This window comes from Lacerta agilis, chromosome 11 (assembly GCF_009819535.1).
Source record: "Lacerta agilis isolate rLacAgi1 chromosome 11, rLacAgi1.pri, whole genome shotgun sequence".
Lineage (NCBI taxonomy): Eukaryota > Metazoa > Chordata > Lepidosauria > Squamata > Lacertidae > Lacerta > Lacerta agilis.
Genome location: NC_046322.1, coordinates 40892337 through 40919451, shown reverse-complemented (window position 1 = coordinate 40919451; position 27115 = coordinate 40892337). Strand labels below are relative to the sequence as shown.

Here is a 27115-nt window from a genome sequence, read left to right as displayed (position 1 = left end):
TAAAATTAATTGCAAGGTAAGATACAAAAATTAGTTTAGGAACATAAATATAAAATAACACACAGGTGAGACATTGAGAGCCCTGATATTAAGATCACACATTATTTAAAGAGATGGGGGGGGCAGGTAGAGAGAAATCTACCTGGAGCCAAAATGGCCATAAAGAAAATGCCAGTTGAGCCATGCTTCTCTGGGGAGGCCATTTTACAATTGGGGTGCCATCACTGAGAATGCCTTCTCCCTAGTAGTCACCTGTCTCACTTCACCTGATTGCGGCACTTGGAACACGGTCTCTGCAGAGGGTCTCGAGGAATGAGAATGTGTATTGGGAAGAAATTAACTTTTCGGGTAACCTAGTCCAAAGATAAAAAGGTAAATGACCCCTGACAGTTAAGTCTAGTTGCAGACGACTCTGGGGTTGCGGCACTCATCAGGGAGCCGGTGTTTGTCAGCAGATAGTTTTTCCGGGTCATGTGGCCAGCATGACTAAGCCGCTTCTGCTGCAGTGGAACACTGACACCAGAGCAGCACACGGAAATGCCGTTTACCCTACCGCCGGAGCGGTACCTATTTATCTACTTGCACTTTTTGGCGTGCTTTTGAACTGCTAGGTTGGCAGGAGCTGGGACCGAGCAACGGGAGCTCACCCTGTCGCGGGGATTCGAACCGCCAACCTTCTGATTGGCATGCCCAAGAGGCTCAGTGGTTTAGACCACAGTGCCACCTGCGTCCCATAGTTCAAACATTTGTTGTTTAGTCGTGTCCGACTCTTCGTGACCCCATGGACCAGAGCACACCAGGCACTCCTATCTTCCACTGCCTCCCGCAGTTTAGTCAGATTCATATTGGTAGCTTTGAGAACACTGTCCAACCATCTTGTCCTTTGTCGTCCCTTTCTCTTTGTGCCCTCCATCTTTCCCAACATCAGGGTCTTTTCCAGGGAGTCTTCTCTTCTCATGATGTGGCCAAAGTATTGGAGCTTCAGCTTCAGGATCTGTCCTTCTAGTGAGCACTCAGGCCTGATTTCCTTAAGAATGGATAGGTTTGATCTTCTTGCAGTCCATGGGACTCTCAAGAGTCTCCTCCAGCACCATAATTCAAAAGCACAAATTATTCGGCAATGAGTCTTCTTTATGGTCCAGCTCTCACTTCCATACATCACTACTGGGAAAACTATAGCTTTAACTATACGCACCTTTGTCGGCAAGGTGATGTCTCTGCTTTTTAAGATGCTTTCTAGGTTTGTCATTGCTTTTCTCCCAAGAAGCAGGCGTCTTTTAATTTTGTGACGGCTGTCACCATCTGCAGTGATCATGGAACCCACGAAAGTAAAATCTCTTACTGCCTCCATTTCTTCCCCTTCTATTTGCCAGGAGGTGATGGGACCAGTGGCCATGATCTTAGTTTTTTGATGTTGAGCTTCAGACCATATTTTGTGCTCTCTTTCACCCTCATTAAAAGGTTCTTTAATTCCTCCTCACTTTCTGCCATCAAGATTGTGTCATCAGCATATCTGATATTGTTGATATTTCTTCCGGCAATCTTAATTCTGGTTTGGGATTCATCCAATCCAAAGATACTAAGGGCCTTTAGAAATTAAAACCAGCACTTTGAACTTGCCTTGGAAATGGATCCTGGGCACTAACATACCGTATTTTTTGCTCCATAAGACGCACTTTTTTCCTACTAAAAAGTAAGGGGAAATGCCTGTGCGTCTTATGGAGCGAATGGTGGTCCCTGGAGCTGAATTGCCCAGGGGCCAAAATAGGATCATGCTTTTTATTTTACAAAGAGAAAAGGGAGTGTTGAAAGGACCCCGCTCAGCAGCTGATCAGCAAGAGATCAGGAGAGAGATAAGAGTCCCCGCTCCCTTTCAGCCCCGCCCTCCTTTGTTGAATGTGCTGCAGAGGGAGGTTGTTTGTTTCCCCAGGACATGTGACTGGCTGATTAGATTATCTGTCTGGAAACTGTAGAAATGGCTCCCTTTCCTTAAGATTTTTCAGAAATGTGAGTTAAACCTCATAAAAATGGGGCTTTTCCTCTTTGCTTTTCCCCCTTTGCAAAAGGAGCTTTGCTTTTCCCCCTTTGCAAAAAAAGCTGCAAAACTTTTAGCTGATCCTCAAAAAAAAAAAAAAAAACCCACAAGAAAGGGCTTTTAGAGGAGGAAAACCAGAAAAATATTTTTTTCCCTTGTTTCCTCCTCTAAAAATGAGGTGCGCCCTATGGTCCGGTGCGTTCTATGGAGCGAAAAATACGGTAATATTGTTGCACACCACCCTAATCACCACAGCAGTGCAAAATTCAGGGGGTCTCAAACCCAGGGTCTGTGTTTCCTTTTGGACCAATGAGGCACAGTGGAGTCTGTGGTATCTTTATGATATATGGTTTATTTAAACATGTATACAAACTGTGCTTGCTGTGGAGGGAATTCCAAACATCACATCCCAAATGGCACCAGCTTCTTCCAAAGGCAGCAGCATCCCTCCCTTGGCAGCCTGCCTCTCCTGCACCCAAGGATCACATTTCCCTGCCTGTTCTAACCTTGCTAACCTAAGCCCTGGCCTTCTCTAACACAAAGGGAGGCGGCACTCACCTGCTTCCTCACACCTGGTAATTGATGCTTTGTTGTGCTAATATCTCCAGGCTCTCACCTCAAAGGAAATTAGGTTGACTCCATAACCTTTGAACCCATGTTAATTTCTCAGGATTAAGGATGTCTAGCACACTGTCCAGCACACAGGGTCTGACTTAATTAGCCTTCACCTGTGCTAATTAAAGGGGTTATCACATAGTGTAAACACACCTGAGTCTGGCTATTAACTCCAGGTAAATTAGCTTTGATACCCCTAAATCTTAAGCTAAATTCTAGCACCGATAAATCAATAACAATATGATGATAGTATCTGGTCCCAATTTAGGATTTCGAAGAGCTCTTTTTAGATCAACTACCACTTCTAGATAATTTTCGAAGGCAGCCTTGTGCATGATGCCTTGCAATAGTCTTACACATGGGGACACCAGAGCATGGATACCTTTGTCCAGACTATCCCATCAAAGCATGGTCCTGGCTGATGTACCAACTGGATAATTTCTTGCATTTTTATGCTGTGAACCGCCCTGAGATCTTTGGGTGGTAAGCAAATTAATTAATTAATTAATTAATAATATATTAAATTAATTAATGGGTTAAATATATTAATAATATATTTCAAGGCACCTTCTATGCATGTATCAACAATGCTGGAGGTATAAGTACCCCATCCAGTCCATTACTGTGCCCAATAATGTTGGAAGCTGTCCAGAGTGCCTGTTGCAACCCAGTCAGATGGGTGGGGTACAAATAATAAAGTCATCATCATCATCATCATCATCATCATCATCATCATCATCATTATTACTATTATCAGGGAGTGAGTCCGGCAGTGCCTCCATCCCTTCGATAGTCTTGTTGCACGGGCCAATCTAGCAATTTGTGCATCGCTAGGCTTATCTGGTGTATAGGATTGCTCGACAATGGATAGGATCAGGCTGTTACTTCTAATCTGAAGAGAGGGAGAAAATGCCCATTTTATGTTAGCAGGGCTACTCTTCTTCTGTGACTTGGATTTGCAGCACCTAGGACCGCTGATCAGTTTGTGTGTATGTAATTACCCCTCGAGCATCTGCAATACAATCAGAAAACATACACTCGCAAGGTACTTTCCAGACGATATCAGTGGCTTTTTTCGCGTTTCCCAGCAATTATGCCGGACTGGGAACTCAAGGGTAGGGATATGCATCGCGTGCTACTTGTGTACTCCTCAAGAACAAGGCAAAGCCCCGCTGCCAGGAGCTTATACAGTATACCCTCATAGCTCCGCAATGACAACTTTACTGCGGGCTCCAGGCGGGATTATTACTACAGCTCCGCAGCGGCGGCGGGACTGCGACTTTGCGGGGCAGAACTGCCTGTGAAAGCCTCCTCCGCCGAAACGCGTGTGTGAAGGAGCTCCTGACAGACGCCCGCAAAACTCCAGCCCTCAGAGGGAAGGAGGGAGAGCGGTGGGCGGGCCCTTCCAAAACCTCCGCCTTCATTTCCCCTCACCGATTGGCTTCCTCCCGAGAGGTGGGAGGCGGGATTGGCCGGCGCGTGCGTGGCTTTCCCGGCGCGATTGGCCGGGCCGGCTTTCCGTCCCGAGGTGGTGCGTCTCGACTGCCGCCGCCGCCGCCGCCGCCCTGTCGCCCTTTGGCTTAAGGGGAGGCGGTGAGTTTTCGCGTCCGGATTCTTGAGGGCCGGCGGTCGGGTGGGCTCCGGGGCGCGCCGCTGCGGGCCCTGGCGGGAGTAAGAGGCAGGCGGGCGGGAGCTTGGCTGGCTCCCCGCCCCCTCGCAGTTCTCCTCAGAGCGGAGGCCTGGGGTGGGGGAGGGGAAGGAGGCCGAGCCGGCCGCCCCTCCCCCACCCCGCTTCTCTCTCCCCCTCGGTCTCCGCCCGGGGTTGGTTCTTCCCGTGACCCGGCTGAGAGGACGGTGCTCTCCAGGGGGAACCGCCGTAGCCGGGTACTCTGAAGCGTGGGGTGGGAGTGGGCCTGATAGGGCTGCGACGCGGCTTCGGAGGTTGCGCGGTGCCCAAATCTTGGCGGGGGGGGGGAGCTTTGTGATGCTCACAGTTACGTGGTGTGTGTGTGTGTGTGTGTGTGTGTGTGTGTGTATATATATATATATATATATATGCACACACACACACACACACATATATATATATATATATACACACACACACATAGCGAATGGGTATGTAATATGTATACTTTCTTGTGTGTATATATACAGTGAGATGTGAGCATGCTTCTTAGCGCGGGGGGGGGGGCATCGGCGCACGCGCGTAGGTCGCGCGAGAGTGGTGCAGCGAGGGGCTTGAGGGTTGGCTCCCTTTTTGACAGGCCTGCATTTGTTTTGACCCGTGTGAGGTTTGCCACGGGCGTGTGACGCAAAACTTCTTCCCCCCCCCCACCACCCCACCCACGTTCCTCCTCCCCACGTGGGTTTGATTTGGGAATGGGGCAGAGAGACGACTTGCACCGAGATTTGAGTTGGGAACCAGATGAATTCTTCGGCTCTCTTTTGATGGCCCGGAGATATAAAATGCGGGTTCTTAGCTTGCCATCTTCTGCACGTGTTTTCGTATTGTATGCACATTTGGGGCTTATGTAAAAACAACAAAAAAGAGTTTTTTTTTCAAGAGTGTCTCCAGAAGACATAATCCAGTATGTTCCAAAGAGAAAAGTTTTTCTCATATAAAATGCCACATCTGTGGCAAAAAAGATACGTGTCATTGAAAGAGAGACACTGAGGCTATTTAGATCTTTATACTGTATTTCTAACTCATAGTTTTATGCCCCTTTGTTAAATAGAGAGGGGGAAATGCAAGCTTAAACCTACTTTTCAAGTTGTTACACACTGATTTAATATGTACAAAAAAGTATATAAAAAAGAGTAGGAAAATTTCTTAATGCAGTGCTTTTAACTCTTTAAGAAATTAAATGTACACTGGAGAATTTAACTGTTTGATTTGGTTTGCAATTTGGCAATGCACGGGTGGAGAAATTTTAATTTTAAGGTCTGCATTTTCATTTATAAAATGTTTGACTCCTTTTCATCATCAGCATTACCTGATGGGCAGCATTCAAGGGGTCACTTGACAAATGCATAGAACAGGGTTGGTTAGAGACATGGATTGGGGGGGCAGGGAAGGAAGAATCCTGAAGGCTGCGTAGAGAGGTTTTTCAGGTCATATTTGGGCTATGGGGTGCACGTTCCCTATTCCTGATTTAGTAGATGCTGCTCCGCTTAGAATGCTCCAATGGTAAAAGATTGCAATCTGGTTTCCAGTTGATTAGTAGTAAGATTAGTTGATTTCAGAAAATATAAGTTCAAAAAATGTGCTTGATAAGACTTTCCAATGAAGAAATTTTGATCTGGTTCCTCATGTTAAAATTGTGAACATACTACTTTGTGTCACACTTAATGCAGTTATAATAAACAATGAATCCCATTCTTTTCTGACTTGGGTGTTTTTGGAAGATGATAGCCATATCTGAGATAACATGCATGACAAGCTACTTTAATCTATTGGAGATGGGCACAAAGCATGACCTGGAAATCTTTAATCCCAGCTTCAAATTTATCTCTTTTTGCATTGTATGAACTGCTGAAAAACAGATGTGTAAGTGACTTGTGCCCCCGCTGTAACAGTTAAAGGAGAATTCAAGTGGAGGCCATGTGTGAACTCAAGCTTTCATGAGTACCGGTATTCTTTGAAAGATATGGTGAAAGTACGACTCACTTGTGCTGGCCTTGATAGTTTGTTTATAACCAAGGCCTGATGCAGATGTAAAATTCCTAATCTCAGGATCACCGTTTAGAGCAGGGATAGCTAACTGCAGCCCTCCAGATGTTATTGGATACCATCAGCCCCAGGCAGCATGGTTAAGGGTGTATGGGAGCAACATCTGGAGGGTCACAGGTTAGCCACCACATTTAGAAACCCCTGGTTTAATTTCCTCCTCCCCTTTTTGGAGATAACTATTATATCTGCACCCATGTTAACACATAGTGTGGTTAGTGGTGTCAAACCAAAGTTTGCCTCCTGGTATGCATGTTTGCATACCCTGATTAAATTTAACTGAGGCATTAACAAAAGTGGAAATGGAATAATTTCCGTAGGAGAGGAGACAAGGGAGAGCAGCCTGGCTAAGAGATGTGGAATGTGTTGCTTGTTCCAGGCTTTACAAGACAACCTAAATCAATAAAACATGTTGTATTGTAAGGATTAGAAAACTACCCATCCAAGACCTTTGAACATACTTTAGATGTTCCTATAATTTTTGTTGTAATCCTAAACTCTGATACATCAAGTATACACTTTAGAGATAATTACTTAAGTTATATCACTGTGCATAATACCACTATTTTTTATTTAGCTGCAAAGTGCCACTGGCATGAATTTAAAATGTTTGTTGGTTGTTTGAAGATGATTTATTTAATATTACATAAAAAGTTGAAGTGTTGTAGTTCTAAATCCCAAACTCCTGGAATCTGAATATCTCAGTAGTGCCACTAGTCCATAAATTGTTGGAGTATTTGTGCAGCATTTCACTTTTCACCTGGCAACTGTGAATTATGAAATGGCTCCGTATTTAATCTGCATGTGTAGTTAGTTTAAAATGAAGTAAAATATGAACTGAAGCACAAGTTTGTTGTGAGAATTTCTAAGCCAATCATAATCATAAATTTTGGACTGCTATGCATGGATAACTTATTCTGTTATTTCTGCAAATAAGTTACAGACATAGTTGTGGAGAAGCTGAGGTAGTCACTGTATAACTCTCCTTTAGATGATCCTAAGAAGAATAAGGGGAAACTAACTTTGGTGGTGAAATTGCTGTAATAAAAAACATGTTCATGTAATATTCTGTGTTTTATTATTTTTTTAAAAACTTGCAGTTCATGGTGACTTGCTTAATAATAGACTCTACATCTTCTGCTACACCTTCAAAAATGCCATTTAGCTACTGACCAACTCAGTAAGGTCTTGCAATATTTTTGAAAGATGCTTGGAATTTGGCAAATTCTAGGGAAAGAATTCCATAGTTACCACTGAGAATACTTCTATATTATTGATGCCTGAACATGGCATGTACATTATATTGTTGAGGACATTCTTTGTCAGACTAAGATCACTCATTGTAAGGTTCTGTGGATAAATATTAGCACCTTCCATTGTGCTTGGGGTCAGTAGTGCCACCTGTGTGGTACTTGTGTAATACAACATGCGGGGGACCAGTAGGAACATAAGACTGTCTGTAACATTTGCACTAGCTGAAGCTTTGATCAGTACCCTAGGATATGTAGTGCAGTAGTCTACGCTAAGGTATGAATGAAGACTGCTAGATCTATGACTCCCCCCAAAAGTCAGTAGCCACTGATAGGAAAAAACAGTTTTGGCCACTGCCAGCGCTTTGAGTCTGCTATTTCCAACACCCTACAGTTTTCCTAGGGGACTCCCTCTAGAAGGAAAGGTGTGCCAGAGGAAGGGTAGGAAGGAAGAAGATGGCTACCACAAGCAGTAACTGTCTCAGCACTGGGGCAAAACTAGAGGAAGTCAAGGATATGGTTAGTTGAGGATTGAAGCAGTGGATGAAGAAGGAGCTACCTGCCTATTTAAAAAAAAAGAAGGTGACAAGCTCGGAGGAAAAAAGAAATATTACTAAATTGTTATAGGTTTAATAAAGTAAAAATGGGCTGTTGCAGTCTTCTGAGATCTTAAAAAAAATACAATCCTTTTCCTAATAGGAACATAGTTTGCTTTTAGGAAGGCAGACCATTGGTCCATCTAGCTCAATGCTATCTATGCTATTTGGCAGCAGCCCTCCAGATTCAAAGATGAGTCCTTTCCAAACTTTCTGATAAGTTTTCTGATTCAAAATTTCCCAGAAAACCCACATTACTGATCACGAAGCTTCAAATGTTCATTAAATATTGGTTTGTATTCCATTATCCAATGGACCACAGACTACCTGTCTTTGTAATAGATGAAGAACAAGTCATACCGGCTCAACTGCATTCCTGCTCAATAGGCTCTGAGAAACAGAGAACCTTGTAGAAAGACTTTTGTTAAGGGTTGGAAGGGGCACTGGACTTGAGATTTATAGGAAATATTTTCATCACAGTGTTTTCCACTTGGCATTAGAGAAGGATTGTATGACAGATACGGGTGTGATCTCAGAGAGAAAGCACTTTCATTGCAGGGATAATCCCCCAAAGCATCATAGGGCAGCTGATATTTTGTGTTGTCAGAATCTCTACTGCAAACTCCCATTGGAATAGGAAACCGCAGGAACAGATAATCTCTTTCAGTCTGATGGATTTTCTTTGATATTTGAATACACTGATTCTACAGTTAGTTTACATGCATCACCAAAGGGCTTCAGCAGTAATGAATATCTGAGCACCCAAAGATTTAAATGTTTGTGGCCAAAAGTCTGTTAATGATATCCTGTCTGCCTTAGATCACAAGTCCCGGTGGCCTGTTATTTCAGGGTTTTTTTTTATTTGGCTTCACTAAAGGTCCACAAATCTGTTGCTAGTGGCATTCATATATGTATAGATTTCCAGAGACCGTTGATGAAAGCCTGTAGTATATCCTCCATAGGAATAATGGTTTTTGAAAAGGCTGCTGGCACAGGAAGGCAAAGTAACTCTTTTCATGATGCTGTGCTGTGCTGTGCACTGTGTTGGGATTCAATGTCATTGATTGAAGGGTGGGGGTTGCTACAGATACTCATCTCCTAAAACCCTCACATCTTACCTGGCTGCTAGAATGGTTGACTAAGAAGTTGACCAGAATTCTTTGTGTCATTCTTTAGTGGCTCTGCTGCATTCAGTCTCTTATTATGAACCTTTACCACATGAATACCAGTACTAAAGGCCCTAGTCATGAGGAAAGTATGAGCACAGTGTACCATCAGCATAGGATGGCATCAGAAAAAACCTGAAGGCAGCCCTTTTTAGGGAAGTTTTTAATGTTTGATATTTTTGTATTTGATTTCTGTTGGAAGCCGCCCAGAGTGGCTGGGGAAATCCAGCCAGATGGGCGGGGTACAAATAATAAATATTATTATTATTATTATCAAGCCCTGTGCCTTCCTATGATTTCTGTCAGTAGCCTCTTAGATGTATTGGAAAGCTGATTAGCTACCCTTTCTCCTGTTCCAGAACCTCCTTGCCCAGAATGCATCTGAAGCAATGTCACCAACATGTCATGATCAACAATATTGAAAGCCATTGAAAGATCCAAGAGGATCACCAGGGTGTGATTTTCTTTGCCCATTTCAAGGCAGATGAAAGCAACCAAGGTCGCAAGTGCTATCTCTTTGTGATATCTGCTATGAATACCAAATAAATGAATACCAAATAGATAGTGGTTAAAAATGCTTGCATCTAGATGTGCCCAAAGTGGAAGGACGGTTATTACAGGAATATTTGTTTGTTTGTTTGTTACAAAAGAAGATGGAAATCAAGAACAGCTAGTTTAGAGCATTGCTGCTCAAACTGGTGGTCCACTGGTGCTGTTCCACAAGTCATTGGCTGCTGGTCCGCAGCAATTCTACCACAGCCTAGGTTGGGTGGGATGCTTTCGGGACCATAATATGCTTTGGGCGCTAGCACAGTTGGGGGGGGGGGAGAGAATTACTGGTCTACCACATCAGTTTGAGAAACACTGGTCTAGCGGATCTAGAGGGCAACTTGTACACTGCATTCCATGAATGAAGCAATAACAAACTGCAGAGTCTGCTGACTGTTGAGCATTCACTAAAAATTATGAATCTAGTGTCAGTGGTTGCTTCCAATCACAGAATTGTAGAGTTGGAAGGGACCCCAAGGGTCATGTAGTTCAACCCCCTGCAGTGCAGAAATCTCAACGTGCAGTCCTCTATCCAGTTGAAGCCATAACAGGCCCTATCTGGAATGCTGACTCCATTAACACTAGCAACTTCCAAGGGAACTGAATCTAAGCAATTTTATATGCAAAGCAGCTGGTGTATCATTGGCAAGAAAAGGAGCTGTTCCTCAATTTTCAGGCAAAGAGAGCCTGAATTTGTCAGAACAGTTTCCATGTAGAATAGACAGATTGTCCACACAGAAGACAATTTCTTTAGCAAGCTATGCTATAGCAGTAACAAAGATCATTTAGAAGGCAGTGACCAAACTGTAATAACAACTTCCATTCCCCAGAGGATGTATTTCTGAGTCAGGAAAATATATTAAATGTAGTACTACCCACTATTTATAAGCTAAGCATTTGGGATAGATCCCAGATTGTTAAAGATGGGAAATCCTGAAACTGTTATCCTGGCCTTTGATGCACATATGCCAAATTATTCAGAGTAAGAACTCCACAACCATTTTGACCAGGAAATATTGTATGTAGGATGGTTAGATGACAGCAGAATCTCCATTCTAAATCAGACCATCAAGATAAGGAATTTGTTCTGCTTTGGCTAGATTACATGCTTTTATTGTGTTATAGGCAAAGACATCTTTATAGATCACAGCTGCTTCAATCTGTATGTCATGAAAAGTTATATCTAGGAAAGCAGTGTCTGCAGTGTTTTTGTCCTCTTAAATACTTGCTGCCCAGCAAGTGGTAGTTTTTGATGGCCTAAACTAGGGCTTTACTGTTTTGCTTCTAATTCTATTTTATTGCTGAATATTGCTTGAATAATAATGTGAATACCTGAATTGTTTGAGTCATTCCTTGATGATGAACTGTATATAATCCAAAGCAGAATAGGAAGATGCATTAGAGGAAGCATTTTGAAACGTTTCTCTCTAGCATTTATAAGTTATACTCTGCCTTGCAAAAGGACCTCACACACTAAAATTGCTATTTACTGCAGAAGTTACTGCATTCTTTAAAAGTGATGTAGTTAATGCACAGAGAATTAATACTTTTATAAATATAAAATGTAATGTTGTAATGTTCTTGAATTACCTTCTTTAGATCTCTTGGGAAATCTATAGCTGTAAATGAAATAAATGCAAACCTAATGATAGAATACATACAGCTTTTTTTACTGAGCATAACTATTATAGACAAACTTTGTCTTTGTTTAAAAGATACCAATTAAAATCATGTGATTGGTATCACACAGGTTTCATGGACAAATAAAATGATAGATCTGATGGACTGAGGAGATGGCAGGAAGAAAACTACTGGGAGAATATGGATCACATTGAAGTCTTTTCTAACAAGACCCTGCTGAATTGCAGTAGGTATTATAATTGTTGGAAGTAGATATCTACTAAAATAGGTCTGGAAGAGCAGAGAAAATGAAGTTTTAATTTGTTGGACATTTTTACAAATGAGTTCCCATAAACAAAGACCAGTTTCAGGGTCAAAAACAGTCACTTTGTGGGCTAGCACACTCCTTCCTCTCATCATGGCATTTTTTACTCCACATCGTGTTTTGTAGGTAACTACAGCTTGCCACACAAGATATGAATCAGGAAAGCTATGATTATTGCCAACGAAAGTTTGCCTACAAACCAGAATTCACAAACCTACTTCAGACTGCGGTTTCTTAATTCTGGTTTGAAGGCAAACTTCCATAGCTCATCTGAATAAATGATTAGAACTAATTCCTCCAACTCTAATTAAAGATTTATATTAATAGAATTGCTGCCAATCAGGGTGCATGACTTGGAAGTAGTTCACTTAACATCTCTGTTTTCTTCCTTGCCTGCTTGATGTTGGTTATTCTTGTTTGCTTTTTAAGCAACTATTCTAAAATTATTACTATTATTTTTACTTCATCGTAGAAGGTGACAGATGGATACAGATTGCAAGGGATAATTTTACTGCAGCATAGTCTAGTGAATGCAGATAAAAAAGGAAAAGAACTATATTTTATACAGACACACTGAGAGAGGTAGCAGAAGATCTATAAGCCTTAAGGCAGGACCTTATTTTAAGCTCTTTATAAAAAAAACTATACAGCACTTAATTGCATTTTGGAGCTTAACAAATTATAAATATTAAGATACAAGGCAAATATACCATAGACACAGTGAATAGACTTTTCCTTTTCTTCAGTACATCTTTATCTTGTGATGTTCATTCGTGTAAGCTGTAAAGTATATAGAGGGCCACTAGCTTAAATGAGTTAAAGACTCAATTACAGGTAGGTAGCCGTGTTGGTCTGCCATAGTCAAAACAAAATAATAATAAAAATTCCTTCCAGTAGCACCTTAGAGACAAACTAAGTTTGTTCTTGGTATGAGCTTTTGTGTGCATGCACACTTCTTCAGATAAGTGTGCATGCACACGAAAGCTCATACCAAGAATAAACTTAGTTGGTCTCTAAGGTGCTACTGGAAGGAATTTTTTTTATTTTTTATTTTGTTTTAAACACTCAAATTCCTGAGGCACAGGTATGTCAGCAGCTATTAGCTTATTGAAATCTCTGTGCCCGGGGCAGTGTACCTCTGAGTATCAGTTACTGAAAGAGAAATAGAATGGCCATCACCATCAGCTTCCAGAAACAGTTCAGCCTCTGTTGGATGCACAATGTTGGGCTCTTTGGTCTTTGATCTGATTGTGCAAGGCAGTTTTTGTGTCCATTCTTTGCGTGATCCGCGCTTTAAAATCTGCTTGACTGCCATTGCCTCCTATCTGAACTTCAGTAAAGAACAGACAGAACATCAGAACCTGCCAGCACTGCACCAGACGTTAATTTGTTTCTATTATAACGTGACTTTCTCAATTATAATGTGAGTTCATGTAATCCATCTTGTAATTTTCTACTCTCCTGCCATCAGGTTGAACAAGCAGTGTTTGTGTATGCTGCTTGCCCTAGTTCCATTATTTCTTCTTGTGGAACCCTCGCTTGCCTTACTCATCCTCTTTTGCTTCTCTTGTATAAAAATCAGAGATTGCAGTGATTTGTAGTTTCAGTGCCTATAAGGCACCAGAAGTGGAGCAGACTAGATTATAGTTGTGACTGTAAGGAGAAGGGATAGAGTCAATTATTTGGAATCGCCTTTTGAGCCCTAATTTTTCCCCTACAACAGAAAAATGCAAGCATATTGTATTCAGCAACTGAATCCCCCCATATTTAATGATAATATTATATAGAAGGATTATATATTTAACTAGAATTCAAGCATAAAATATAACAAGGGATGTAGTGAGCAACCTGTGTATTAAAGGTGGCCATCCAGAAGTAGCTGTATGTGGTTAGCCCAGTTAAAGAAAAGAAAGGCTCTGGAAATTAGAATAGTCCCTTACATGTTGGCACCTAATTGTAGGTTTCTTCCAAAAACTTGAGAAACTCTGGGGTACTGTTTGAATCCCAGTGAGAGAAGCAGCGGCATAAAACAGGCTGTGAAACTGAAGACAAAACTAAAAGGGAGATACTGTATAAGGAACAGTTGTGGAATGGGTTGGATTGTTTGATATTTCCTAATGTTAAAAAATGCTAGAGAAATGTGATTTATTAGGGGATGCTGCTAAAAGTTTAAGAGAGTCAGGTGCATCGATTCAGCTGGGCTAACATGCCAGCTTTTTTCTAAATTGGAAGCTGTTAGACAAAAAAGCATGCTAGTTTGTTCTTTGTGCTTATGCCACTGTCCTATTTTTAGGTTTTATGCAGTATTTTGAAAAGTAAAGTAACATGACAATTGACATATAGTACATACCTGTATTGCTAGCAGGATGAGCACCTAAACTTAGTTTTGCATGTAACATTTGTTTATACCATTATTAAAAATGAGTTTTTTATTTAAAAATATTTTCTAATGTGTTTAGAATTGCTTCCCTCCTCCCCTCTTTCTCTTGCAGAAATGGGTCAGGAAGCTGGAAAGCCCACATGGCCAAAACCAGCAGGAGGGTATCAGACTATTACAGGCAGAAGATACGGAAGAAGGCATGCCTATGTCAATTTTAGACCATCTCTGACGAACCAAGAGAGAAATTCAAGCCAACACGATGGAGAATGTGAAGGATTAGAACTAGATGATGTTCAAAAAGAAAATTATTTGTGTGCGTGTCAAATAATTACAACCTGAAAATATTTTTCTTCTTTAGGGAAATCATTTGAAATAATAACAAGCTGTTGGTACAAGTCAGTTGAACAGCTAGGCAATAGTGAAAATGGCAATATTGATACAACTTTTTTCTTACATCTACAAGTGTATTTGAAGCTCATCAGAACAATATGAAATTATTAAACTGCGGTCAAAATCTTAGCCATCGCCCCAAATTTGCATAATTCTCTAGTGAGGGAAATACTAAAAGTGGTTTGTATGACAGTGGTTCATAGATGGATCATTATTGGAATTTTAGTTTTATTATGCATGCAAACAATAGAATGCACAGAAATGGGAATGTTTCAGGTGTCCATTGTCCATGGATATAGGCAATTATATACCATGCTTTGTAGTGTTGGGTAGTATGTAAGTGCCTTCTGTTCATTTTTCTCTCCAGCTTTGCTTTATTTGTTGCATCCAGTTAGTTTCTGCACAATCATCTTCTAGCTTCATTACCTTAATGTTGTTGGTTGTTGCTATTTTGAAGAACTCCTCTCCCCCCTCCCTACCCCCTCACCTAATCTTAGCAGTATTTTAACTGTTCTAAAAACGTAAGAATAACTCAAATCCAATTTTCTCAAAGTAAGACCCATAGGAACATGGGAAGCTGGCTGGTACTGAATCAGACTATTGATCCATCTAGCTAGTATTCTCAGTGATGACTGGCAGCGACTCTTCATGATTGCAGGCAGGGAGTCTTTACCAGCCCCACCTGGAGATGCCAGGGATTGAACCTGGAACAATCTGCATGCAAGGCAGATGTTCATCAACTACACTGCTATATTGTAACCCATCAATTACAGTACTGTATTGTATTGCCAGTATCGTAGGATATGCCAAATCATCAGTTAACACATTTACATCTAACCTGTTAGCCAAATGTTCATGCTGCTGCTTACGGCATATTAAATATAAATCACAATAAAACCATTTAATTGAAAATAAAATAATAACTTTGGCAACATAAAGTGAAACAGCATCCTATTAAAGCTAGCAGAATATGTGCCCTTCCATGTTTTCAGGTTCTTTTATCAAAATCACAGAAATACTGATGGAGAGACAGGAAGGACATTCCAGAACCTAATTAAATTGTTCCATGAAGCACTTTGCTTGTATCATAAGGAATGGCATTGACTGAGACACAATAAATGTACACTTGTTTAATCTTAGTAATAGCTATTGATAGAAAATACTGTGTTCATCTTCTTAAGATGTTGTAGAACAAGAATTTCCTTTAACTGGCCATGTTGGGATGTTTGATACAGTTTCTAGTGCAGGGATATTTTTTAAAATTTCTGTAATATAATACTGCGTGTTGACTCAGAAGTAATACATAGTAATTCTGCAGCCTGGTCAAGCATTCTGTGTTGTCCCCTAAGTTATTAATATGTGGCATATCAGGAGCTATAAAAATGTCAGGGTATGGTTAACACAGAACTGCAAGATGCTGGCTTTCTCCTTCTGACACACAATACAGCATGATTTTTCAGCATTACCTAAATATATTTTAATTCTAATAATGAACATCCACGAAATCTTCATGAAATGTCTTATACATACTATGACTCGCTTTTTAAACATTCTAATGAAGAACAGCCACAGTTGAGCATCATCAACAAATGCCATTTTTATTGTGTGTGTTGATAAAAAAAACTTTGATTGGTCTTATCATTCCAACATACGCTTTCTTTACATTTTTATATAAAGGTTCCAGTCCACTTGCCCAAGTATGTTCTCCTTTGGCAGATGTACCATTGTTAGCGAATGTTGCTTCAGAAAATCCTGTTGGTCAAGCTGAACTGAACCAAGCAGTCAACACAGATGCTTCTCCATTTTCTCCAGCATGTTACAATTGGGGAGACAACCAAACTGTGGGTAACAATATGAATTCTAATACTTGTGGAGAGCACAATAACCTTAATGGTCAGAATGGAATTGCTTTTGTAAACATTGACTCTTATGAGCCAGATAGCAGTGATGGAGAGGAAGAGAATGACCAAAATGATATTTCATTAGCTAAAGAAGAAGCGGGAATATTTCAAGAGACACTGGATAGTATGCTTTCTGAACTGGAGAAAGGAGTGGATTCCTTTAGTGATCTGCAGTCACATCTGTCTAATTTCAATCATAATGCTTCAAGCAAAAGTTTTGAAGACATAGGACCAGTGCCTTTCAAGAGACATTCTAGCCTAGAATTGGTTACTGCTCACCAAAATAAGACACTTGTAAAAACATCTAGTGAAGATAAACATCTAGTAACAAATAACCTTAGTGTTACTTCTGATATGGAACAGCAAAAAAATACAGCTGATCCTACAATTAGGACACAAATAGGAATTTGTAACGAACTGAGTACTGTGAAGACAGACCAAGAGAATTCATCAGAACTGGTCGTAAGACCCAAAGTTAGAAAACAAAATCCTGTGAGCCAGTTGGATAGGAAGCAGTCTTTTTCAAATGAAGAGGAAGAAAAGACCAGCAGTAGAAGGTGGACTGAGAATGTGGATGTCCAGCACTGTAACACAGAATGTGTCCTGAAACACAGCAAAGAGAAAAGCAATTCTAGTATGTTTTTTGATCCAAGAGACTATGGAGGAGCTCAAAAGAAATTAAAAAGTGAACTAAGGAAGCAAAATATAACACTTCAGGAAAAATGCAAAGTGGACGATAGTGCTTTCTGGGATGAATTTGAAGAGACTGGCAGAAATCTATCAAGCTCTAACAAAGATGAAGACAGGTAAGAGTTTCTGCAAAGTTTAATTCAAATTTTCTACATGTCTGAATACCTGTACAATGAAAATCACTATGGTTAGGACAATATTAAATGTTCTCGTAGGATTGACCCCATGTAAGGTGCAGTAAGGTGATATCTGCCAAATGGTACCAGTTCCCCATTGCCCCCTTTCTGATCTTTACCAAAGGGAGTGGCTCCCAAGAAAGAAAATTCCAGTCTATACCATCTGATGTTCATACTATTCACTATGTACTTTATGGCATAATTATTGGTGCCAAAAAGTGGTGAGTTTTTTGTTTTGTTTGTTTTTTGGTGGCGCTGCCAGCCCTAAGAGCCTCAGCAGTTACTCATAAGACCAGCAGTTTTGGAAATAACACAATTTTTGTAAGATATCTTGATAGCCAGACTTTTTTTATCTTGTGACATGTATTTTGACCCAGACTTTTGAACTATTAGCATCATCTGCTAAAAGCAAAGCTGCATTTTTATTTTTATTTAGTGGTATATTCACTGCTGTTAATGCTGTCTTAATATTTCAGAAGCACTTTACAACTTGGTAAGTCATTCTCTCCACATGACAGAAAGAGAATGAAGTCATAAAAGAAGCCACACAAACAAATTTAGGAATGAAGGTGAAGTGGAAGTAAAATCTTTATCACTAGCGGCCTCTTCAAATTTACCACAAACTTTGAACACATTTATATCTTGTCCCAAGTTTTCCCAGCAGTGTGCAGATGTAGTGTTAATGCACCTACTGGAATTGAGCTGATTCGTTATTCTATATATGCTTCATGGGAAGAAAAATTGGGGATAGGCCACAGGAATATGCCGCTTCAAGTATCTTTAATGCTTTTGGAAATTGTTCTATCAAGTAGCGTAGGGCAGGGTATTTTCAGCATGGGTGGGGTGAGATGTTGGACTATACACCTTATTGTACTCATCCTCGTGTGCACAAACTCCCACCTCTGAATTATTAATAAAAGTATATACTGCCAATTCAAACAATACAACATGGCAGTGTACAGCAGCATATACAACAAAACACCATAAAAACAGCTGAGAATGATTAAAATGACTGGCTCATCCAAAATTTTAAGCAGTTGCATAAGCTTGTCTACATAAAAAGGTCTTTAAGAGATGCCTGGAAATAAAAGCAAGGGTGTCTGCTGAATCAAGGGTGTTTGCTGAATCTGCTGAAAGAGTGTTCCACAGCACAGGGTTGGTGGCATTAATGCCCACCACCTAGTGGAGGCCATGCCTCCCCCTAAAAAGATGCATCCCCAAAGATAACACACCCCAAATCTAGCTTTGGGGGGGGGGGCTAATTAATTTCAGCACTTCACTGGAACTAGCTTCAAAAGGAAAGTTCAGGGAGCCATTGCATCAATGCATTTCTCCTAGCCTTCCCCCCAACCTCCTCAGCTGCCTGGCTACCTTCATTTGGTTGTTGTACCCTGTATAGTAATTTTGCATAGTTAAGTAGATTTTTAATTTCCCATAGTTGAAGCTAATATGCTCTCTGCACCTTCAAATAAAGAAAATAACTGTTTCAGAGCTGTATCTGTAGAGTATCCTTTGCATTATCCTTTCTTTGAATGTTTTAATGAATGGAAGTACTTTAAATTTTTTAGCATATTTAAGGCATTTTCCATGGAACTTGAACCTGAATGAAAAGCAGCTATGAAATTTCCATGTGCTGAGCTCTCCTCTATATAAACGCACCTCTTCATTAAAAGCTCAAATGTGTTTCTGCCATGTTAAATCTACTTCGTGATACAAAGTTAATTTGTTCAAATGCCCAAGTAAAAGAAGAAATAATAGATGTATCCATAATGATTCTCTAATTTGGCTGCATTCCAGCTTCACTTTTAATCATTCCCTCAGTGCTAACTGGGTATTGTTGCGCAGTGTAATTAGGAAGACTTGGATTTTAAATGTAATTAAAATGTGCTGGAATTTTACAATGGTGGCCTGTTTCTAAATTGTTCAACAACTGTGAAAAGAAAGGGAATAATTGGAAGGGTGATACAGAAGGGTGTGTTTTGAAAAACTGTTAAAGCATTAAACTGTTTAGGGGCTACTATGCACACTTTTGGGTCTGTATCCTAAAATAAGAGGTGCCTAAACCACTTTGGCATTTCTGAGAATGAAAATTATGTTCAGCATCTACTAGTTCATTCCATCAAGGCTCCAACTCCCTAGTTGTTCATTCTTCTGGGTATTTTGTTTTAATTGAACTATTCTCATGTCATGAGCTTGTGCTCCTTTGCAAGTGGGAATAAAGAACAGATGGAAGTATTTCATCATATTTAACTTCTGCGCTGTTGCAGCAACTGAATGCCGTGCAATCTTGGAAAACCTATTGGAATGCAGCATATTACTTCTTAGTTTAAATTATTTTCAACAAAGTCATAAACATATGGCAGAGGAAAAATCACATTTGCACATTGTCCCATAACTTGGCCAGAAAAATACAGCGTAACTGTCTTAAGATAACTTTTCATTCTGGGTCTTAAATATGTCTACAGCCAATTAGGTTAGAACTGCTTCATTCCTTAGAATTTTTAAATGTGGAAATCAGGTATGGTTAAGAAAAATGCAAAGTAGTATATGAATGACTATGTGTTTTGCGGGAAATGCTAGAAACATTTTACAGCTATTCAAATACATTTCTAAGTTGGGAATAAGTAATGGGAAGCTCAGTAGCTCATACTTTGATTGTTACAACATTCTAACCAGCTATTTCGGTTAATTGCTTTTAGATAGAACCTTCATCTAAACTTGTAAAAGCAGCTTATTTATTTATTTAATTTAACTGAGAAGCAGACCAAGCTGACTGCTTCTGGTAGTATTTGTAGTCTAAAATATTACACATGGAGCTTTATTGCCACAAGACTTCTACAAATGTGTCATGGCTTTGGATGAAACTGTATATAGTACTGTTCATTGAATCCACCCTTTCTGACATAAATTTTGTTTGTTTGATTTCATTTTGTTTGAAAATCATGGATCAGACTTGTTATTTGGCAAATGTTTCCCACTCCCAGTTATTGAAAATTGACCAGGAGCTAAAATATTAAACATCTCAAGTGTATATTTCTCAAAGGTAATTTATTGTTATTTACTTATAATAGGTTAAAAAACTGTAATAAAATGCAGCACAAACAAGCAATTAACCAAAATCAACAATATCAAAGCAGTTAAAGCATGCAACAGCAAGATTTACAATTACACACTGAAAGCATGCCAGGGTAGAAATGCCTTCAGTTTCTTGTTTTATTTTTTTGAAATACGCATTATATTGGCTTTAATAACAATAACAACAACAACTGTGAAGTACAGTGATGCAATTATACAGTCAAGTTACAGTTTAGATTGCTCTTGACCTACTTTGCTAGGTATGTAAAGTGTTCTGAAAGAGCTATTTCCCATTTTCTGTTTAACCAGCTCCAAATAGTGAGACTAACCCCCCGTTTCCAATTAGCAGAGATTTATTTAGATGTCCGTGATTTAGAGGCTTGAAAACATTTGGATTTGGGAAAGAAAATTTCGTTGACCAGAACCAGTAAAAGAATTGGCAGCTTTAAGTTTGTCCTCCAAAAGGAAGATAAGCATTTTTATTTTTATTTTGTTTTCGGCAATGTATTATGTACTGACATAATGCATAGAGAAACAGTAAATACAATGGGCACACAATCCATCCAAACTTTAAGCATGATCAAATCTCACTGATTTCAATGGGGGAGTTAAGCTCGTGCTTAAATTTCTCTCATTATACTTTTTGGGACAGAAATATACTTAGCTTGGCTAGATCATATTCAGCATGTTAACTTCTACGTAAAAATCAACCAGTTTTTAAAATGCAAATGTAATGTCTTATATTGCAGCTCTGAATGCAGTGATGGTGAATGGTCTGCATCTCTGCCCTCCTATTTTGCTGTGACAGTGAAAGATCAGTCCTCCAGCGATGAGAGCTGGGAGACTCTCCCAGGGAAAGAGGAGCAGGAACCTGAATTGCAGAGTGACAGCAGTGGTGTGGAAGAGGAACATAATGAGTTTGGTTTCCAAGCAGGGTATGTTGTCTTATAGAATGAAGTGTACTACTCAGCAAGAATTGTTGATGTATTATGATCACTTTACTGTGATAGTTTCTGTTAAAAGAAAACTAATGATTATGTACTGTTCCATATGTGATCATGGGCTGAAATAATTACAGCAGGAAGTATACAATTAGCTTTTGGGGGCCCCATTTTGGATAGGTTTCAGTATGTAACATCAGGTAAGGTTTTCCAAGTAGATGTTGACTTCAATCTCCTCTTCCCTGACCCCCCCCAAAGTTGTGCGGTCTTCATTAGCTCTGCTATACTATGCATTATCAACAGCTTTGGGGGGGGGGGGTCACTGATATCCTATTTTGTGATCAGTAAGGTTTAGCTGAGATAGAGAAGCAGAACCAATAAGCCTACAGCCTTTCAGCCCATTGAATATGTGACATACAGTGTGCAGGCAACAACCAATTTACGTGCATTTGATGTGTGTTCATACATGGCACTGAATTTGGAAGTGGAACACTTTACGCAGGCCCCGCCAATGTGCATGGGCATCTGGAGCATAACTCCCGTGCAAAGCAAGGAATGCCTGTATCTATAGCTTCAATACACCATGACTCTCCCTTACCATGAAAAGCAGCATCTGCTTACTCTGGCATAGTTTATTTTTGTAGACATGCCAAGTGTGCCCTGTCCAATCTTCCACGATTTTGTCAAATTGAAGTGTTATGGGTAATGAAGACTCCAGATAGTGATATCTCCTGGGGGGTTGGTGGGGGTGATTGTCATGCAGAAAATTCATCTTTGGTTTAGTTCTATTCAAGTGTGTGGATGGTGACTTGAACGCTGCAGTTTGTTACTAATGTAATCATTATATGAGTTTACTGGACACCAGTTGAAGGGTATGGGATGGTGCACAATGATGTCACTGTTACAGAGTGTTCTCTTCGTGTGCTAAATCCTTTTTACGCATTTATAGATACTGTTCTTGCTCTGTGCCTCAGTAACTTACAAGTACAGGGCCTACTCCAGGATGCAGTCAGCTTTATATATCACTGTTGAAGTGGCTGTTCTCTCCATTTTACTTGCTTTATCATTTATGAACTGTCAAAAATGTCAAGGTAACAACAAGTAACTCAGAAGTAACTCAGAATTTTTGTAAGCAAGAGAGCACTTAGAAAATGATCACATAAGAGAGAAACCAGCTGTTTCTGTTTTGGTGCAGAGAGGACCATTTGACATACATTTCCTCTATCTGCATTCTGAAGTGTTACAGTCTCAATAAAGCTGTACCACATAGTTTTTGTCTCACATATTTATTTATTTTTATCACCCAGCTGCAAGGTGAGCTGGTAAGATTAGAGCAATAAGGGCTGCAGGCAATAAGAGTAGTTATAGTGCTAATAAATAACATTGGTATATCCACTGATATATCCACAGCCAAAACATTAATGTGGCCTCATTCTGCTCGTAATTTTGTATGGTATCACTAATATCAGTGTGTTATCTTACCTTATTAAACTTGTTTATTCTCAAGAAAGCCAGTAATGATGGATGTAAGAAAAAATTATCTAATTCAGTAGTTTCATTGTGAAAGCACAGTTTAAAGGGCCATTCAGGAATTTAAATCTTTTTAGGACAACCGTGAATCATACTAAAACTAGCTTTTGCCCTATGTTTCTGCATTTTTCAATGGGAAAATCAAAAGGGAGTCTCAAACAAAAAGTCTGTGATACCAAATTGTAAGAAAAATTATATATGGTGAAATGGTTTTTTTCCCATTGTTGTTTCCTTGCTGGGTTACAATTTGGCCATAGCAGAAAGGTTATGTTAAGAGAAGCGCCATTGATTATGCAGTTTTCGCAGGTGCAGGTGCTGCGTTACATATTCAATACCAACATTGGGAGAAAGGTGTAAATTTGTTATATAAAATACTTGAAAACCCCAAAGTGGGCTTTTGTTGCTGCAATAAAGCTGCTTAGACCACTCCCTCCAGTTCTGCTAGGCAGAACATATATTAAATATTTTGGTTGATGATTTCCTTTCTGGTTAGATTTAAGAGCATCTAGAATTCTTGCTCTGATAAAATTGTCACGTTTTCTTAGAGCTGTGCCAGTTTGTCATGCTTGTGTACAACCAGTTGCACAGAGCTTGAGAATTCATTAGCAGGGATTCTGATGACCTTTCCTCTTAAGTCAGTCACTTTTGGGGAACTGGACTAGAGCAGTAGGAATGTCTTGTTGCAAATAAGTAGTGAAGAATCGTGTGATTCATTCTAAAACATTGGGTTGAGGTTGTTGTTGTTTTTGTAAATGGAAAGAAAAATATAGTTAAGACCATAATTTTGTCCACCTACACAATAAAGCAGTTGAAAAGGAAATTGTTTTACTTGCATGCTAATGACCTTTTTCATGCCACATGACTACAATATAACAAATTGTGACTCTTACAGAGTGATTTAGATAAGAGGTATGTGTGTTCTTGAATACATAGTGCTGACAGTTTTTAAATAGCTGCTAACTTTAAATTATTCTCCCTATTTTCACACACAAAAATATGAAGGTCTTGTAAATCATTTGATATTGTTGACCTTTATATAAAGACAGCAGACTGTAATCAGCAAGCAAGATAAATTTCAGTTGCAGCTAATTTAGCCAGAATTAGTCTCATGTAGGTTTATAAACTGCTTTATTTAGCCTTTTTTCTCATCAAGAAGAGAATTGCTCAAGCTTCACATTTCAAGCTAAGAGAAACACACACAGCTTGGGTTGTTTTGTTTGGTGTTAAGACAGATGGAGAGGAAGCAAAGGGTTATATCTAATTGTATTTCTTTTCTGAAGGAAGACTTTTTGATCCAGTGGAGACTTCTGTGAGTTAAAAGGTGAGAGGAAAGTGATTTTCACAAACTCCTGCTTTCTCCTACAGTCCCTTGAGTGTGTGCAGGTTGCTGCAGAGGGAAGGAAGAATATGTGAAAATGCTCTTCCCCCCCCTCCTTTTTTTTTTTTTTTTTTGCTAATGGAAGCCTGTGCTGAATCAAAGAGTTTTTCATCAGTAAAGGGACACTATTAGATGCAGGGTTGTATAAGCCCACAATGTGTCATTGTCTTTTCACACAGAAGGATCAAGAGCAGGAACTCTACAAAGAGCAGGTAATAGTTCTACTAAGGCCCTCCGCAGTCACTCAGTACAATTAGTAGAGATGCGTAGCCACTTGTGTAGTGCTGATTGAGTCATTGGTCTGCCTCCTCATTCTAACACACGGTGCCAGATTCTCAGGAGTTTGAGGCTCATTCCTTGTGCAGTAGGTCAGTAGAAAAGGTGAAAAAAGCTGTACCCGTTTAGTGTCCTAATCATAAGGGCATTACTTTGTGCAGGTTCACTCCTTTTGTACTATATAATTTGCTTTTTACTATAAGAATGTTCTTGGTGGATGTTTCCACTTCCACAATTCATATAATCATAGATTTGTAGAGTTGGAAGGGACCCTGAGGATCATCTAGTCCTACCCCCTGCAATGCAGGACTATGCAGCTGTCCCATACGGGGATCGAACCTGAAACCCTGGCATTATCAGTACCACACTCCAACTAGCTGAACTATCCAGGCTCAATTCCAAAAGGGATATTTTCTGACTACTATCAATATTTATGAAAAATCAATTTAATATAGCTGGAAATTACAGCTCTGATTAAGAAATTCCTCTGCTCTTGTAGTTAGCCAGCTGCTTTAACTTGTCCTACTCACTTCTCTGACTATCTGCCTTCCAAATGATCCAGTTACAGCCTACCTTCATGATTTGCATTTTGTGAAGATGGCAGATTTAATCCTCTCCAGAGCAAGATCACTAATTTTCAGTTACAATAAAACCTTTGTCTTGTATTCTGTAACAGTATCATTCAATAATTATGCAAGGATGAATGTTCAATAAACACAGTGTGGTTGTTGTTTTTTAATTTATTCATTTAGTAAATTTATATTCTGGCCTTCCTCCCATGGGAGCCCTGGACAGCAACCACCAAAGTAATAAAACAATTAAAAACGAAGTAAAAACATTTAAAAGTATTTTTTGAAAAACTTCTAAAAGCATGTTAAACTGTCATCATTGTGCTATAGCAGTAGGAGAATACAAAATTCAACTATAGATTCATGAATGGACTTGACAAAGAGAGTAGTAGGGTGATACCTTCCCTGCACAATGTGCTAGGGCTTTGGCTCACATCACCAGAGCAGTTTATGCAGACATTAGATCTTTATTATTCATATGTATATACTTAAAGGTAAAGGGATCCCCGATCATTAGGTCCAGTCGCGGACGACTCTGGGGTTGCGGCGCTCATTGTTTTATTGGTCAAGGCAGCCAGCGTACAGCTTCCGGGTCATGTTGCCAGCATGACTAAGACGCTTCTGGCGAACCAGAGCAGCACATGGAAGTGCCGTTTACCTTCCCGCCAGAGCAGTACCTATTTATCTACGTGCACTTTGACATGCTTTCAAACTGCTAGGTTGGCAGATGTATATACTTACTCCCTCTTAATTTTAAAAATAGAAATAATGGTATTTTAGCTATTGCTGTTGAATCATTACTTAATAGGATGTACTGCTTTCTATGGAAAACGGCTGCCAGGTTTTGTTTGCTAGCAGCTGGACATAATATAAGCATTCACCAATGAAGAGCACTCTCTGTACACTTGCTTACATGTAGTTTTACTTTCATTTTGTATAGCTTTTCTCATTTTTGTATAAAGGGAACAGACTACCCTAGAGGACGGCGAAATTCCTTGGTTGCAGTATCATGAAGAAATTGAAAGCAGCAGCGATGAGGAAAATGACCAAGTGAGCCATTTTGTGCATCCTGGCTTTTTCATGTTGGATGGAAACAACAATCTGGAAGACGATTCCAGTATGAGTGAAGATCTAGACGTGGAATGGAGGTACTTTACCATGCGCTGATGCTTATTTGAGACATTCACCACTCACATGTTGCCTGCATTAAAATCAACTGAGAAATGGCATAGTAAGCGTTCTGTGCGGCTGCAACAGGTTAACTTAACTACTGAAATGTATTATGAACATTGGGTCTCAGCATCTGGTGAGCCTCTGAATCAAATTCAGCATAGAGAGAGGTGCTGCTAGCTCCCCAATTGCTATATAGCACTGCAATTTCCCTCCTCCCTCTGCAAATTAAAATGTGCCTGGGTTTGAGGGAGGGCATTTGGAGAGTTGCATGATGAAGGGAGGGGAGGCTTAATGAGGCAAGTCATGCTTACACACTGTATGTCCATGTCAAAAAGGAAGGCCTGATAGCATGTTGGGCCATTGCTAAGGATTGACTTCACATGCCACCTGTTTCTTTGGCATACATGGGGGACTTACTGGGAAGGCCAATTGTGCAAAGGGGGAATATTTGGTCTGCCACTCACTAACGGATTACCATAGTAAAATTCCTTTGGCTGCAGATATTTTTGTGTTTACTTTCTGCATGACTGCTCAGCTCTAGTTCCCACCTAAGTGTTCATTAGCACAACTTAAAAGAAAAACCTATTAAAGCCCAGCCCTGGAGACCACATTTTCACTTATTCCTCCCAGAGGAACTATAGTCACTCTAAAAGTGCCAACTCTTTTTGACTCAAAAGAAATTTTGGCTGTTAAGGTACTGTATTGAAAATACTGCTAATCAGGTTGGTTTTGTGTTGTACGCATCTTCTA

The 27115-nt window shown here is 39.9% G+C and overlaps 1 protein-coding gene across 6 annotated transcripts in view; it reads left to right on the top strand.

The window, feature by feature from the left end:
* Nucleotides 1-27115, top strand: part of PJA2 (praja ring finger ubiquitin ligase 2) — a 38624-nt gene that overhangs the window by 518 nt on the left and 10991 nt on the right. Inside the window, exons 1-6 of one of the 6 annotated variants that reach the window (XM_033164814.1) lie at nt 4123-4243; nt 11692-11808; nt 14379-14579; nt 16334-17363; nt 21248-21433; nt 26155-26340. In XM_033164814.1, coding sequence (XP_033020705.1) covers nt 11763-11808; nt 14379-14579; nt 16334-17363; nt 21248-21433; nt 26155-26340 — 1649 coding nt within the window. In that variant the 5' untranslated portion in view covers nt 4123-4243; nt 11692-11762. Of the gene's footprint in view, nt 1-4122; nt 4244-11691; nt 11809-13227; nt 13290-14378; nt 14580-16333; nt 17364-21247; nt 21434-26154; nt 26341-27115 lie in introns of those variants that run through there. The other 5 variants (XM_033164817.1, XM_033164816.1, XM_033164815.1 and 2 more) reach the window with 5 other exon arrangements.